Source organism: Petromyzon marinus, chromosome 28 (genome assembly GCF_048934315.1).
Source record: "Petromyzon marinus isolate PM22_M1 ecotype Great Lakes invasive population chromosome 28, UKy_Petmar_22M1.pri1.0, whole genome shotgun sequence".
Classification (NCBI taxonomy): Eukaryota; Metazoa; Chordata; class Hyperoartia; order Petromyzontiformes; family Petromyzontidae; genus Petromyzon; species Petromyzon marinus.
In genome coordinates, this window is record NC_133694.1 from 371808 (window position 1) to 386338 (window position 14531).

Sequence of the window (14531 nt, forward strand, 5' to 3'; positions counted from 1 at the left end):
CTGTTCACACTGTGCGTCAACTAGATGTGCATTCAACATCGTTTCTACAGAGGCAACATTGCCTTTCAACATACTTTAAATCAAATCTCTAAACGATGAGAGCATTTTACACGCCATGTGGTGTGCGTGTTGTTAAAGCGAACAGAGCATATGTAACCATGGAAACATGTCATACTGCTCATTTGTAAAAGCAAGGAATAAATTATGTACTCTTCGTCACTCGACCATGATTATCACTTGTTTGCTTCGATTAAGTTCGACATTAATGATGGGCACTAAGGGTCGCATTCTGACTCGCGGCTCGGCTCTGGTTCAGCTTCTTAACGCTCGGACTCAAACCGCTCAGCTGCTTCCCAAGATGCCTGAGTAAAGCTGCTCAGGCATGGTTCAACTCGGGGGATTCCTGAGCGTGGCTCGTACCATGCTCAGAGCCGACTCGAGTTAAGCATTGCTCCGAGCCGGCTCACTTCGGCTCACAGCCAACCCTGAGCCCGGCCATGCCTTGGGTTGTTTGTTTTAATTAAAAAAATAAAAAATTTCCCCACTCACACTTCCGTGTCTCCTGCCGCGTACTGCACCATAACAAAACTAACGTGCTTGCTGCCAGTGCTGTGCCCTGGTCTTGGCTGGGGCTTGGGGGGGGGTGGTGGCTGCCGCCCAGTGTCACGAACGTCAGTGCCGCGGTGAATCCTGTTGCCGGCTGCAACCTTCGCTCACATCCTGTGGCAGCTGCCTCTCCTCCTCTCCACTGTCTCTCTAACAGTCTCCCCGCCTATCTCACTCACGCCCCACATGGTCGTCTCGCACACCTGCTTTGAGCCTGCCGATCGTTTAAATTGCTTTGGGACGTGGCCACCACTCATTAGAGTTTTTATCGAGTCATTTAATTTACGTTTTGTTGCACCAACCGCATTATTATTCAAAATCTCAACTTATGTTTGGTGCGTGTGTGATTTTGTTTGTGATAGTTTTTTTGTTTCTTTTTATTTGTTATTTCTTTGACTTAATTTTCTTTTTGTGTGTGTGTTGTGGTGTCGGTGGTGGGCCATTTCATCCCCCTCTACCATATGGCCCTCTCCCAAACAAAAACCGTCCTATAAACATAAAATTAATTATGACGTAAAAACACTGAAACAAAAACAATTGCGAACCCTCCAAACGATTTCAACGTGATGCCCAACGGACATAACGCCCCGCGCGCGACTCCGTGCGCCGCAAGGATGGAGACTCCGACAGCGGCGACGACTCGGACAAGCGCTCGTGCGAGGAGAGCTGGCGCCTCATCACGTCCTTGCGCGAGAAGCTCCCGGCCAGCAAGCTGCAGACCATCGTGCGCAAGTGCGGCCTCCCCAGTAGCGGCAAGCGGCGCGAGCCGCTACGCGTCTACCAGATCCCGCAGCGGCGCCGCATCTCCAAGGACCCCAAGTGGGTCACCATGTCCGACCTCAAGATCCAGGCGGTCAAGGAGATCTGCTACGAGGTGGCGCTTAACGACTTCCGGCACACGCGCCAGGAGATCGAGGCCATGGCCATCGTCAAGATGAAGGAGCTCTGCCGGATGTACGGCAAGAAGGACCCCAACGAGAAGGACACGTGGCGCGCTGTCGCCCGCGACGTCTGGGACACCGTCGGCGTTAGCGACGACAAGATCGAGGACCCCGAGCCCGGCACGGGCGGCGTGGCCGTGCCCGGCGGCGGTAATGGCGGCGTGGTGCGCCCACCGGGCGACGTGGACGACCTGAAGGTGCACATCACGAAGCTGTCGGATATCCTGCAGGAGGTGAAGCAGCAGAACAACATGAAGGACGAGGAGATCCGGCGGCTGAGGGACCGCATGATCAAGATGGAGAAGGTGCTGCCCGGCCTGGACCCGTCCGAGAATGGGGACGACGGGGATGAAGACGACTATAACGACCGGGGCGATGACGACGGCGCGCAAGACGACGACGACGGCGTGCAGAAGGTGGAGCGGGAGCTCATGAAGATTGCCAAGCTGATCCTGGGGGCCGTCGAGGACGAGAAGGGAAATGACGGCGACGGAAAGGACGGTGAGGACAGCCTGAGCCGCGAGGAGAGGATCGTGAAGCTCATGGAAGAGGACCCGGGCTTCAGACGCGGCCGCCTGCGGTGGCTGCAGCAGGAGCAGCAACGTCTGCAGAACCTTCAGCAGCAGCAGATTGCGAAGAAACTGCGGCGTGCGCAGCAGGGACAGAGTAGTACCGGGCCGGTGACCACCGCCGGCAGCGGTAGCGGCAGCAGCAGCGGCAGTGGAAGCGTGAGCGGCGCCCCAGACTACGTGATGCACGGCCGCTTCATCCCACCCTACAACCACAAGCTGCGCTTCCCGTTCCGGAGCGGCCACCAGCAACGCCGGTCGTGGACCGCGGGGATGGAAGAGAAAGGCTATGGCAAAACAACGGAGAAGGAGAATGAGGACGAGAAAGAAACTGAGGATGGCACCAAGGAGGCGGGGGGCGATGCGGCGGATCCGCCGGCGGAGCGGCCACACGGCCAGCAGAGGCATCAGCAGTTCCACCAGCAGGCCTGGCGCCCCTACCACCGGGGCTACCAGCACCACCAGCCCCACCAGAGCCACATCCACCCTAGAGGGGGCTACGGTTACAACCAGTTGGAGAGGCCCTTTAACCCGTACCAGAACTTGGTGCCGCACCAACCGAACATACCGCAGCACCAGCATCACCACCCGAACCAGGTGCCGTGGCGTAGAAACTCCTTCGCCGGTCGCACTAGCAACCGCTCGCACCAGCAGCACCGGCGCTCCTGGAACAGCGGGGATTTCACCATCGACTTTTTGAACCCACACTTCCCCCCTCCGCCGCCGCCACCGTACAAGCAGCAGCAGAAGCAGCACCATCACGCGCAGGCCTGGCATGCGCCCCGCCCCCGCTATGAGTGTGGCTACTTGTCGGACAACGAGTCCCCGGCGGCAGTGACGGCGCGCTACCCCCCTCGCAATGGGGGCCCCGCGAGGCCGTTCGTCCCCCACGGCGCATATGCCACGCCGCCACGCATGCGCCGGCAGTACTCGTCGCCAGACCTGAAGGTGTCACGTGAAACGGACGTCTAGGATGCCGTGTTGGGGTTGATGAGCATCTGGCGGTGCAGGAGGAGGAAGAAGAGAAGGCAGATGATGTGGAGGAGGGAGGAGAAAGAAGATGAGAGAGCTTGAGAACAAGACAAATGTTTTGGATTTAGCTTAAGTATTTTGCTTTTGTTTCATGTTCAGGAAGGATGCCATATTTGTTTGCACAATGGGGAGGAGGGTCTGGCACGCTCTGCACAGTGTTTGCTGCCAAAATAAGCGAAAGCCAAATGAACAATGATGACAACGACAGCAACAACACGACTGCACCAAGCCTGGGCTGACAACGATGCGTTTGCAGTCACTTAGAAGCATTTCGTAGACTTGCACAATACACAACACAGTAGGTTTACCAGTATTACAGCTGCATATTTCTTTTTTTATTATAAAGTACCCCAGGTAATGCTCGTTGAAGTGGAAACGTGCAGGCGAGTTGCTTTGATTGCATCGCGCCGTCTCTTGTACACAGGTACTAGGAGGGACACTCCTACCTCAATGCACGTCGCGTGCCGTACTGTACCTCTGCCGGTCCAACCGCGCCGGCGCCGTAAGACGCGGCGAGCAACACGGTCGCCTTTAACGCCCGGCGATCACGGGCGAACGAGCAACCGCCCTCTGATGCACGGAAGCCAAAACCTTGCAGGTTTTGGCGTCGCCGCGGTGGCCCTGACTGCACTGGCGCTCATGTAAGCGCGTGCCACTCTCTGCCCTGGTTTGTCCCGCGCTCGTGGAGACGAGCGGACGTTGCCCTGGGTCCTTACTCGGCACCGGGTCTTGGTGGTCGTCGCCAGCCCCCTTGGTCCTGAGGTTTACTCCTGGGAGGTCGGTGCAGACTGGGGCGGCTCATCTTGCCTCGGGGCCGCGGTGAGAGCCCTCTAAGCTGTGCTGCTGGGGCTTTTCTGGGAAGCAGGGCCCTGGGTAATGCTTTCAATGAACTTAGACTTCTGTCATGTTCATGGAATTTTTACAATCTTGGTATACAAGTGGACAAAACTAAATGAGTAGGAAGGAAAAACAGTTGAGAAACTGTTGTTTTACAATACTGAAAAAAAAGATTATAAATATATTTATCATAAATTGTTCGACCTGTGTAAACATGTTTAAGTTTGAGTTGCAAAAATATTTTGGGGATTGGCAAACATTTCTCGGTTTCACAAGATCCATGTGCCTTTCCTGATCTACGGTTTCTAAAACTGATGCACTATAACTTTATACTCTCTGACCGTAACGCATTGAGGGCCCATGGGGCCGCTAGCGGTGGGCGTCTGCTCACCGATGGGTAGCAGTGCACATCGATTCATCGTGCCAAGTGGGCAGTCGTCGGGCGGCGAGAGCAGATCGGCAAGCCTTGTGTCGTTTAGCAGGAGGGCGCTGCAAGACTAGAACTTGGCCAGGCCACCTCGTTGAACTTTGCCAACTAAAGAAGCCGCACCTCCATGTGGGATATCATTCACGGACCCATTTACAGACAGCTTGGCCTCAAGAACAAGATTGTGAATTGTGTATATACACATATGTACTGTGTGTGTTTGTATGCACGGTACATACAGCCAGATTGCCCCAAATGCTGTACAACTCTATGATGAGCTGCAGGGGATTGTTGATCATGTTTCCACGAGGCGTTGGCTGTGGATGGTGACACGAGTAAATAAAAATGCCGCACAGTTGGCCTCCTGTAAGCCGTGCGCATCGTTCGGTCCGTAGTGGCACTGAGCGTGAAGTCACCTAAGGGCTGCAGTGAGGTCAATGGGGGGGCTGCCTTGTGGATGGTTTGTGTAGCGGTAGTGCCAGGCAAAAGGCGACACAGAATGCACTTGCGAACGCGTTGAGAGTGAAGACAATCTTTGCTGTAGTGCTTTTTGTCAGCTTCATTTGCTGATGAATCACATTTTAGATTTTAACTAGGTGGGGCATAACAGTTTTACTTTTTTTTTACTTTTCATTTCAGAGTGTGAGCTGAATTATAAACGCGCAAACGACTGCAATATTTTTCTGCGGCGTGAATTGACGGCGGGAGTTGCAGATGACGATTGTTATTTGTTGTTTTTATAGCTTAGCGCGATTGTGCTTTGAGAGTATTGGGGAATGTGCAAGCAAGAGTCGACATGGACCTCAAATCCTGGACGGTCCACTGAACGCCCTGGGCAGGCACCCTTGCCACTCCCAAATCAAGGCCTTGTCCCTTCCAGGTGCACTGGGAAAATGACATCCGATTTAAACATTACAGTTCATAAGGAGCGGAATTGTTAGGTGTGCGCGGTATGTTGACCGGTTGAGTGGGGTCGGGAATGAATTGTGGAAAAGCGTGATCCGGCCCCTCCACTTGCATGGGGGCAAGGGGCGCGCGAGGCAGGGCTTGCGATAACCATCGTGCCCAGCGGTGAGCAGCAGAGTGCGGTGCTGGAGTGATGTCCAGTTGAGACGGACTGCTGAGTGTAAGTCTGAACACGAAGGAAACATTAAACACTAACCTCTTGACTCGTTAGGTATTTTGGGATCCGACCTATAAACAAAGGAGACGATACACAGAGTTTTGTATTTTGTAATGCCTAACCGCGATCGTTAGCGAATGAAATGCGACATTTTAAAATTTCAGAAACAACTAAAATGGAATAAACAAGACAGGAAAGATTTTGTTTTATCATCCAGGAAATGCAAAGGAGATCTCCATGACACTCCCAGGACTGTTGTGTGGCGCTGTAGTCACGGTTACCGTCGTCATGCGCCGTGACTATCATGTTGTTTTCTGTGGTCTGTGGTGTTCGGCGTGCGTAACTTTCTGGAACCCCCCTCTCTGTGTGGTGCCCCCCGTGGCACGTCTTCCCCGTGTGTTGCCGTGGCGTGCAGTGGCGAGTCTATGATGCGTTAATCTGGGGAGGCACCAACAGGGGGCATCTAATATGGGTGGGGGGGGGGCAGTGGGTGTCCCTCTGTTCGCGTATAGGGAGCCGATCTTGGAGGTCAATCTTTATTTTCCGTGCCAATATCGCCCTCAATAAAGTTTGTCAGGGGGAAAATGTGTATTTGGTGTGGTCTCTAACAGAAGGAAGGAAGCGATGGCATCAGTGGCTTTGGCCATGATGACTGATCTTTACCTCGAGATTGCGTGTCCCTCAAGCCGCCACCCAGTGGAATTGCCTCTCAATATGGAGGGGGTGGGGGCAATGGGGTAGCGCTGCTCTTAATATTGGGGGTACATCGTCCCCCCTGACCCCTCAACAGAATCACCACTGGTGGCCTGTTACAGGGTCACCATCCCACACTTAAGAAGAGTTTCCCAATTTCAGAGGGGAACGAAGGAGAAATATGTGGGGTCCATTGCCCCCCACAATGCATCGTTCCCATCCGCTCGTGCCGCCCCCCCATTCTCCGCCCCCCGTCTGCCCGTGCCAGCGTGCATGGTTTGTGCGTCGTCTCCGTGGGAGGGAGTGAGGGTGGCGCTGCGACCACCGTCGCGTGTTGAGCTGGGGTTAAATAAACTGAGCAGGCACGAGAGGCGAGCGCGCAGTGTGTTCATTTCTACAGGTGTCGGTTTCTCACTCAAGCAACAGCTCCAAAACCTTCCGTTCGACATCACTTGCTACACACACACACCCACACGTATGTTCTTTGCCAACGATACCCAGATTGGAACTAATTTCCTGGTTAGGCACATCACCTGATGGAATCCTATAAAAGAGCCATTTGAGCTTCAACAAATTTGCTTTGTCATGCTCATTGGGGTGAGTCATTCCCTCGGAAGTGCCACGTCGCCAAACCACGGTGGCAATGCCAGGCCGAGCAGGCCGCGCCGCACGGATGACGGTGACGGTCGAACCCATGGACGGCAGCGCAGGTGGCAGCACCGGTGACGTGCGCCGCCTGTTCTCGCTCCGTGCCGCCCACCCTGCGCCCGTGGCGGATGTTTTACGCCTGTGGTGTATTTTCGTACGCACGCTGCACGGATGGCGTCAGGAATACGAGAACCGCCTGCTTGCGCTGCAGCGGCAGGTGGACACGCACCTGACCGGGGATCCCCGCGTCGACGACGAGGACGACGACGCGGAGGACGAAGGTGAGTGAGCCGCCCCTCTGCGGCGGCGCGACGCAAAGCCACGAGTTACTTTCCTCTGGTAGCCTCACGGGGAGCACCGCCCTGGTGGCGCTGGGCCCAGCGGTAGCTCATTTGCCGCTTGTTGGTAAAATTCACGGTTTGAATCCGGCAGGCTGCCCTGGGTATTACTGCAGGTATATTAAAGTAATACTACGCACCGGCTGATTCACAATGTGACATCATTCAAAGAAGAGTAGGCCATTGTGTGTTTGCAATAGTGGTCCATATTTTAAAAATGACACTGAAAAAGTACTTAATTGGCAAAGAGCAATTGTCAAACTTTACTGCAAAACTTAGCAGGACCATAAAAAAGCATCTTGAGACTCGGTGAGGCTTTTCTGGGGAAACAAATGATTTGTGTTCAGTTGATTTACACAACGATCCAAGTACCTGCTTCCTCTCATCTTCCCCTTCAAATGTCTTCCCCTCCCTCTGCTTCAGTGAGATATAGGTTTTCACAGCCAATACTATGATTCATAATTGAATTTCAAAATCTAGGTTGTGAGAGTTGTTCGTTAACTCAGTAGTGAGGCAAAACAGTATTACCTTAATACAGGTTTTTTGCATTAGATCGTGTAAATATAATGTGTCGTTAAACCCGCCACCACCCGACAGCCAATTAGTAAGGTTTGTGACGCAAAGAGAACGTGCCAATTTGTTACTAGTACAGCACACACGTGTGTGTCGGATAGCCAAGCCACAATATTACAATCTGAGTACGACGTTTCGTCAGTAATTACAACTAGCTTCATGAGGCGACAGCCAGATTTGTGACAGCCAGAGAGTATTACCTTGTGCGTTGTTAAACGCTGTGTACACGCAACTTTTTTATTTTGTTGGCTGTATTGGGTGGTCGAGGAACTTAACGACACGTGGCGAGATCATTACGTTCGCTTCACGTTGGCTATATGTTGATGTCCCCGAATTTATATATCTCAGAAATCGCGTGTCGTTTTATTATTTTCCCACAACGGTGTTGCGGTGTTCGGATTCCCGTTGGCATCGTGCAGGTGCACATGACTCGCTTCCCGCGGGCTCTGTTCCGTCGAAAATTCCCGGAGCGTTTCCAGTAAATCCCTGCATGTGCCTCGTTTTCTGGAGCCCGTTCTCTGCTTCCCCCAAACTCGGACGCTTGCCTCCCGTTTCCTCCCACGCCCAAGCGAATTGGGAGGAGATGTAGGCATAAGGTCCCTCGGGAAAACAAAGCAGCCAAGGCTGCATATGCCAGGCGCAAAATAATTTATGGTTGTGCCTCTTTAATGACGTTCATCCTCCGAGTTGCTACATTTTCCTCTCCGTGCTTTGTGTTTGTGCCCGCGGCCTTCCGTGACCTTTCAGACATTCACCGAGTCCAGTGTCTGCTCCTTAATCCAGTTTGAGGAGGCAACTTAGTCCATGTCTGGTTTCTCGGACTCAAGTACAGCCTGCTGATGGATTAACGATGATGATTTTCTTTCATCGCGTCTTGAGTGGAGAATCGCTTCAAAGTAACGCACGGGAAAATTACAATGGCAAGATAAAATAGAATAGCATAAATTAAAAACGTGATTCAATTCAAGACAAGCAGTTGCATAAACAAGGGAAGGTTACGATTAAATAATTTTTATGAGAATATTCATCAGGAAAACAACAAGCCAAGTTAGGCTTTTATAAAGAATTTTGAAAAACAATTGCATTTTTTTATGGAATGTGAAACCGTGAGCTTAATTAGTTCCTTCTCTTACTCGCATAAAATAGTTTTTTCTTGTGTGTGGGCATATACGGGGAGCGGTGATTAGTGCTGCACTGTGAACTCGGTGACCCGAGTTTGATTCTCACTCAGGGCCCATAACAGTGGCAAATATCTCAACCAGTGCTGGGCCTCCCCAAGGCCAACTCAGCCTTAAATAAGTACCTGGTGTGGTGTGTAAACAAAAGCACTGGGAGACAGAGGCGGCCGACCATTGTGTGCCTATGCTGGATCAACAGCACTTGCCCCAGCAGTCTGTGTGTGCATGTCTGATTGTGTGAATTTGTGTCTGTATGTGCATGAATTGCCAGAATATATGGTGCCTGCATTACAATTTTTTTTTCAACACAGCTGCCGAGCATAGGCCCACAGGCCCAAAGTCCCAATATGTCAGGCAGCCAGCAACAAAAAGCACTATCTAAGTTGTAATAGATAAGTATTAACACATGTTTTGAATGGAGAAAGGTTATTATAAGAGTTTGGGAAAAGTTGAAGAGATGGAATTCTAAAGTGGATCAATGCGAGGGAAGAAGCAGAAAGAGCAGTGCTGTGACCTGCGGTGTGGTGAGTGGGTGGGTCGGTGGGTGAGTGACCGTTGTTTTGACCTGCGGTGTGGTGAGTGGGTGGGTCGGTGGGTGGGTGAACGTTGCTGTGATCTGCGGTGTGGTGAGTGGGTGGGTCGGTGGGTGGGTAAACGTTGTTGTGACCTGTGGTGTGGTGGTTTAACATGGTATAGACAGTCAGTCTGGTAGAGCGATGGCTCACAGGAACAGTCACTAGGGTAGTAGTAGTAGTGATATAAGAGTGATAAGGAGGCGACTGACTGCCGCTAAGTGAGTGACTAGAGTGAAGTGGTCAGTTCTGGATCATCGATCACCCTGACTGCTGCTTTGAATGCTGTCAAGTGCAGTGAGCGAGGAACTGGGTGCTCCACCCTAGATTTGACAGCAGCAGGATTCTAACGTTGGCGGATCGTGTGCTTTCTAAATCCGCAGCAGTGCCTGTTATGTAAACGTATGTGTGCGTACGCGCGTTTTCCCTCCGTGGCGCCATTGTGTCGGCAGCTCAATGGACGGAGGGCGAGTTCAACCTGGCGCTGTGGGCCTTCCGCAAGTGGAAGTACCACCAGTTCACATCCCTGCGCGACCAACTTTGGGGGAACGCCATCTTCCTCAAGGAGGCCAACGCCATCAGCGTGGAGTTGAGGAAGAGGGTACGTCGAGATGGATGATGCCCACGATGCCCACGATGATGATTGACTTTTGATAGTCCCCCTGCTCTTCGCCAGGGCGTCTCGGCGTGCTTTACGCATGATAAGCCACTTGCGTGACGTCTCATCTCAAACGTTAGAAAGGGAACCCCCAGTGGCCGCTGTCCCTGTGCAGCACAAGGTGACTGGGCACCCGGCCTGCAAGTGGGCATTCGTTTGCCAGACCTTTGTGGTTCATATCCAGCAGACCGCACAGTTGTACACTGCGGGTGTATTAATCATAAATCAGTGTACTCTGGTTACAGTGGACGTTAAATATCCTGTGAGGTAATTCAAAGAAGAATATGACACTGCCAGCGTCAGTGGCCAAAATTTGCCACGATAAAAATCACTCACAAATTTACTTAAATGGCAATCGTAATCGCCGCTCCCTGTTGCAATTATCTGAGCAGGAACCTCCTTAAAAAGAGTTCAGACTCGGTGAGGTTTTCCTGAGTAAACAAGCATAGCAATAATTAACACCGTACGGTGTTACAATCGTTGCAAAGTCTTTGCTGCACCGCCCATCTCGTCACTGCCAGGACAGCATCGCATGTTGAAGCTGCGTCACGTCCAAGTAGTGAGCACGTCCATGCTGCTGCGTGCCGCGTGTGCAGGTGCAGTTCCAGTTCGTGCTGCTGACCGACACGGCCTACTCGCCACTCCCCTCCGAGCTGCTGTCTCCGGAGGCGGCGCGCCAACGTGACCGCGACGACGCTGGCGACCGCCCATTCCCCCGCACCGTGGTGGCCGTGGAGGTGCAGGACTTGAAGAACGGAGCGACGCACTACTGGAGCCTCGACAAGCTCCGGCGAGTGGGCACGCCTTGCCAGGCCATGATAGACCACACTCAACCAGACCACGCGAGGCCAGGCCATGCTAGGCCGGGCCAAACCAGTGTGTCGGGCGGGTGCGGGGGGGTGTGGTTTTCGAACACAGAACATGTGAACACATGAACGTGTGTGACATTACACTTAACACGTAGGTTTTGACAACCAAAATTGTGATTCGAAGACTATTTTTGAGGAAAGCCAAGTAACGATCAAGCGAGACCTTCCACCACCTGACAAGAGAAAGGTGAAATGGTCACGTGGTGTAGAAGCGTTTAATGCACCATTGATGATTGTTTCAGCTCACAATGATAAGGTGAAGAACGTTTCTCACAGCCATACTTGGCGATTAGATGCGCGACGTTTCACTTGGAACGGTGCCAAGCATCTTCAGGACAGAATGCAGGAAGTCCGAATAAAATCTAGGAAGTCAGAAAGTGACTTGTGTGTTTAGCTCCTCTTGCTTGTTTCGGATAGTTTTGAAAGTCAAACAATCGTCTCGCCGCTCAGTCAGTAGTGCTCCTTACAGGCGCCTAGGCGCACTGCTTGTAGTTACTCAGCCAGGTTCGTCAAACCTTTCATTCAAATCGGTTGTTATGCTCACAATAGCTGTTGTATTTGTGTCAAATTTGTTCTTTAAGAATGTGTGCAAATTGTCTGCAGATTGCATGAAAATCTTACGTTTAGGCAAATGAAAAACTTCACAATTTATGTAGAATAACTTGAAAAATAAAAACGAGATCCCAAATCATAATAGTTCACCCGGTCGTGAAGGCTAGGTCGGAGTGGGTGTAGAGGTGTATCTCGCTCGATGTAGAGGCGCAGTGGTGACACCCGTGCCTCAAAGCCATGAGAACCTGGGTTCAGTTCCTCCCTTGAGCACCTTTTTTTGAGGTGTTTGCATGTTCTCTCCCTTTTCTGCATGGGTTTCCGTTGGGTTTGCCATGGCTAAAAAAAACATACAATGAAACTAGTAATTGCTTTTCTGGGTAAGCAATATCAATTCATATCAATGTCGGATGTTCACATCGTACTGGCGTTGGCAGGCAGCGGCTGGGCACGATGCGGGAGATGTACGACCGCGCCGGGGAGATATCGTCCAACGCGTCTGAGGACGGGGAACCCGGCATGACGGGTCACGACCCCTTCTACGACCGCTTTCCCTGGTTCCGGCTCGTCGGCAGGTGAGAACCCCGTGCTGCTGCTACTGCTGTACCCCCCCACGCTCACGCCTCCTGTGGTTGCTGCTCCCCGGAGCGCCGTCGCGAGGAACCGACGCTGCTGGCGTGCGAGTCGGGCGTCGCGGTGCGGTGACGGGGGCAAGTGTTGTCGGGGTCGGTGGTGCAGCTGTCTCCTGTACTGGCTCTGTCTCTGTCAGAGGTTGTAGTTGGCCTCGTGTGACCCCCCATGTGTGCTTGGGTTTGATTCAAAACATTTGCATGGGTTCTACGTACAAAGCGATGGCCTCTGACGATTTGGTCTACCGGGCCGCCATAACTATTGCGTTCTCCAATTCTGCACCGCTTTGCAATGTTGTACGGAAAGAGGTCTGCTCCCCATTGGTCTGGCCAGCACGGTGTTTCACGGCCGGCGTTGCATCAACGTTGCATCAACGCTGGCCACAGAGGCCGTCACAGACGCGCTTCGATAGTGGCTCGGGGTTTCGCGGGCAACAAGGATCCCAGCACACCGAGCGGGCCGCTGTTGAAGCACGCGGTGGCGCCTGCGTTTCTGTGTGCGTCTAAACCTGTGTGAGCGATTACACTCCCTGTTGCTGCTTCTCGTTTAGGCCACTATTTTCACACTGATTCCCTTTCATTCCCCTCCTCCACCCCCCCACCACTGCCCCGACACCTCCAAACTCCCACCGCTCCCTCCTTCCATGCCCCCCCTCTTCCCTTTGCACTGTACTATAAAATCACAAAATCCACAATGAAATGAATGTGCTAATTAACTAATTACAAAAACATAAAAAAATTGCTTTTACCAAAAAAATCACAAACATATTCATCATTAAATCTTAATTAATTACAAAACTATAACACAAATTATTATAAAAACAAAAACACGACACCCTCTCCCCGCTCGAAATGAATGAAACGGTGACGCCAGTTCGCCGCTCTTCAGCACGTGTGTGAGCGAGCGGCTGGCCGACCTCACGCCGTCGCCCACCTTCTCGCTGGGCGGGGAGTCCGACATCACGGAGCTAGCCGACGAGCAGGAGGGCGGCGGCGGCCGCGGTGCCGGCCGCGTTGGCCGCGCCGGCCGCGGCAGCTCCGACTGCGACGGGGACGCTCGCGGCCGCAGGATCGACGACGATGACGACGACGAAGATGAGGAGGCGCTGGAGCTGCTGGACGACGAGGCATTCGTGGACGACGAGACGACGGGCTCGGAGGCCAGCTCGCTGGACGACGGGCCACTCGACGGGCCGTCGGGGGCCGCCGGCTCAGGCCTGCTGCACGGGGAGCTCGACCCGTTCTACGACCGATCGCCGTGGTTCAGCCTCCTCGGGAGGTCCGTGGGCCCCCGGCCGCACTCACTCCGTCCGCGCCTCCCGTCGCGGTCACGCGCTCGGCTGCACTTGTCGCTGCTTGCGGTTGCTCTTGTCCAGTGATCGATCTCTACATCGTCGGCGGCGAATTGCCAAACTTGTGTCGCCGCGTTGCAATGCCGCTCTCGGCTGAGTGAGCAGTGGGGCGATGCTGCTCGCTTTCGTAGCTGCTTTGGGCTGCTGGTGGAAGTTCTACATTCCCTTGGTGTCGTTGGGATAGGCTGTTTTTACTCCTTTTTGGGTTACATCACAGCCTGCTTATTTTTCTGCCAAAAATGTAGGGAAATGCCAATTTTTTCACAATTTATGAAATAAATCCTTAAAACACTTCATTTGATCAATTATAAAAAAACATGTTTAGGTGTTTATACATCTTGCTAAGGGCTACTTTAATCCATTACATTATTATCCAATTCATGTGTTCGTTTTTAAGTTCAACCATTGTAAGCAAAACACATTTTCTGTTTGAGTTTCATTTTGTGTCTTTGGTTCGTTTATATTTGGTAAAAAAATAAAGTGTTTTTTTGTTGACTGTGATTTTTGTCTTTTATCATTTTTTAAAGTTGATTTTCATATTTTGTTGTTGATGGCCCCGTCCATTCCCCCACACTTTGTTTAGCCAACCAAGGGCGCTTTGTCACGCACCGGCGCCTGCGTGCGTTCTCACGGTCGAGTCGCACAATTCCATTTACCATGAATGCCGAGCTCCCGTGGATTGTGACCGGTGCCTCCTCCGATTGTGTGACCCTCATCTTCATGGCCGCTTTGTTTTATTTGTTTTCCTGCACACCAAATGTCATGCTCATACCCCTTGTGGATTAATTTCGTTTGCCATCGTGACGGTCCGCATTTTTACCAATTTTAAAATGTACCCGCAAATGACTCAATTGCGATTACGCATAGCGACATCGCTTTTTCCTGGGAGACTCGTGCAGACTTCGTCTGTCAAGCATAGCAGCGCCTTCCTTCGTGT

At 52.3% G+C, this 14531-nt stretch overlaps 1 protein-coding gene across 11 annotated transcripts in view; it reads left to right on the plus strand.

Annotated features, from left to right (window-relative positions):
* LOC116946841 (kinesin-like protein KIF1A) overlaps window positions 1–14531 on the plus strand; it is a 115438-nt gene that overhangs the window by 74011 nt on the left and 26896 nt on the right. For 7 of the 11 annotated variants that reach the window (XM_076070214.1, XM_076070217.1, XM_076070219.1 and 4 more), the window contains 5 exons: window positions 7058–7157; window positions 9990–10138; window positions 10792–10989; window positions 12055–12188; window positions 13117–13521. In XM_076070214.1, the coding sequence (XP_075926329.1) occupies window positions 7058–7157; window positions 9990–10138; window positions 10792–10989; window positions 12055–12188; window positions 13117–13521 (986 nt within the window). The remainder of the gene's footprint in view (window positions 1–7057; window positions 7158–9989; window positions 10139–10791; window positions 10990–12054; window positions 12189–13116; window positions 13522–14531) is intronic. The other 4 variants (XM_076070222.1, XM_076070225.1, XM_076070215.1 and 1 more) reach the window with 3 other exon arrangements.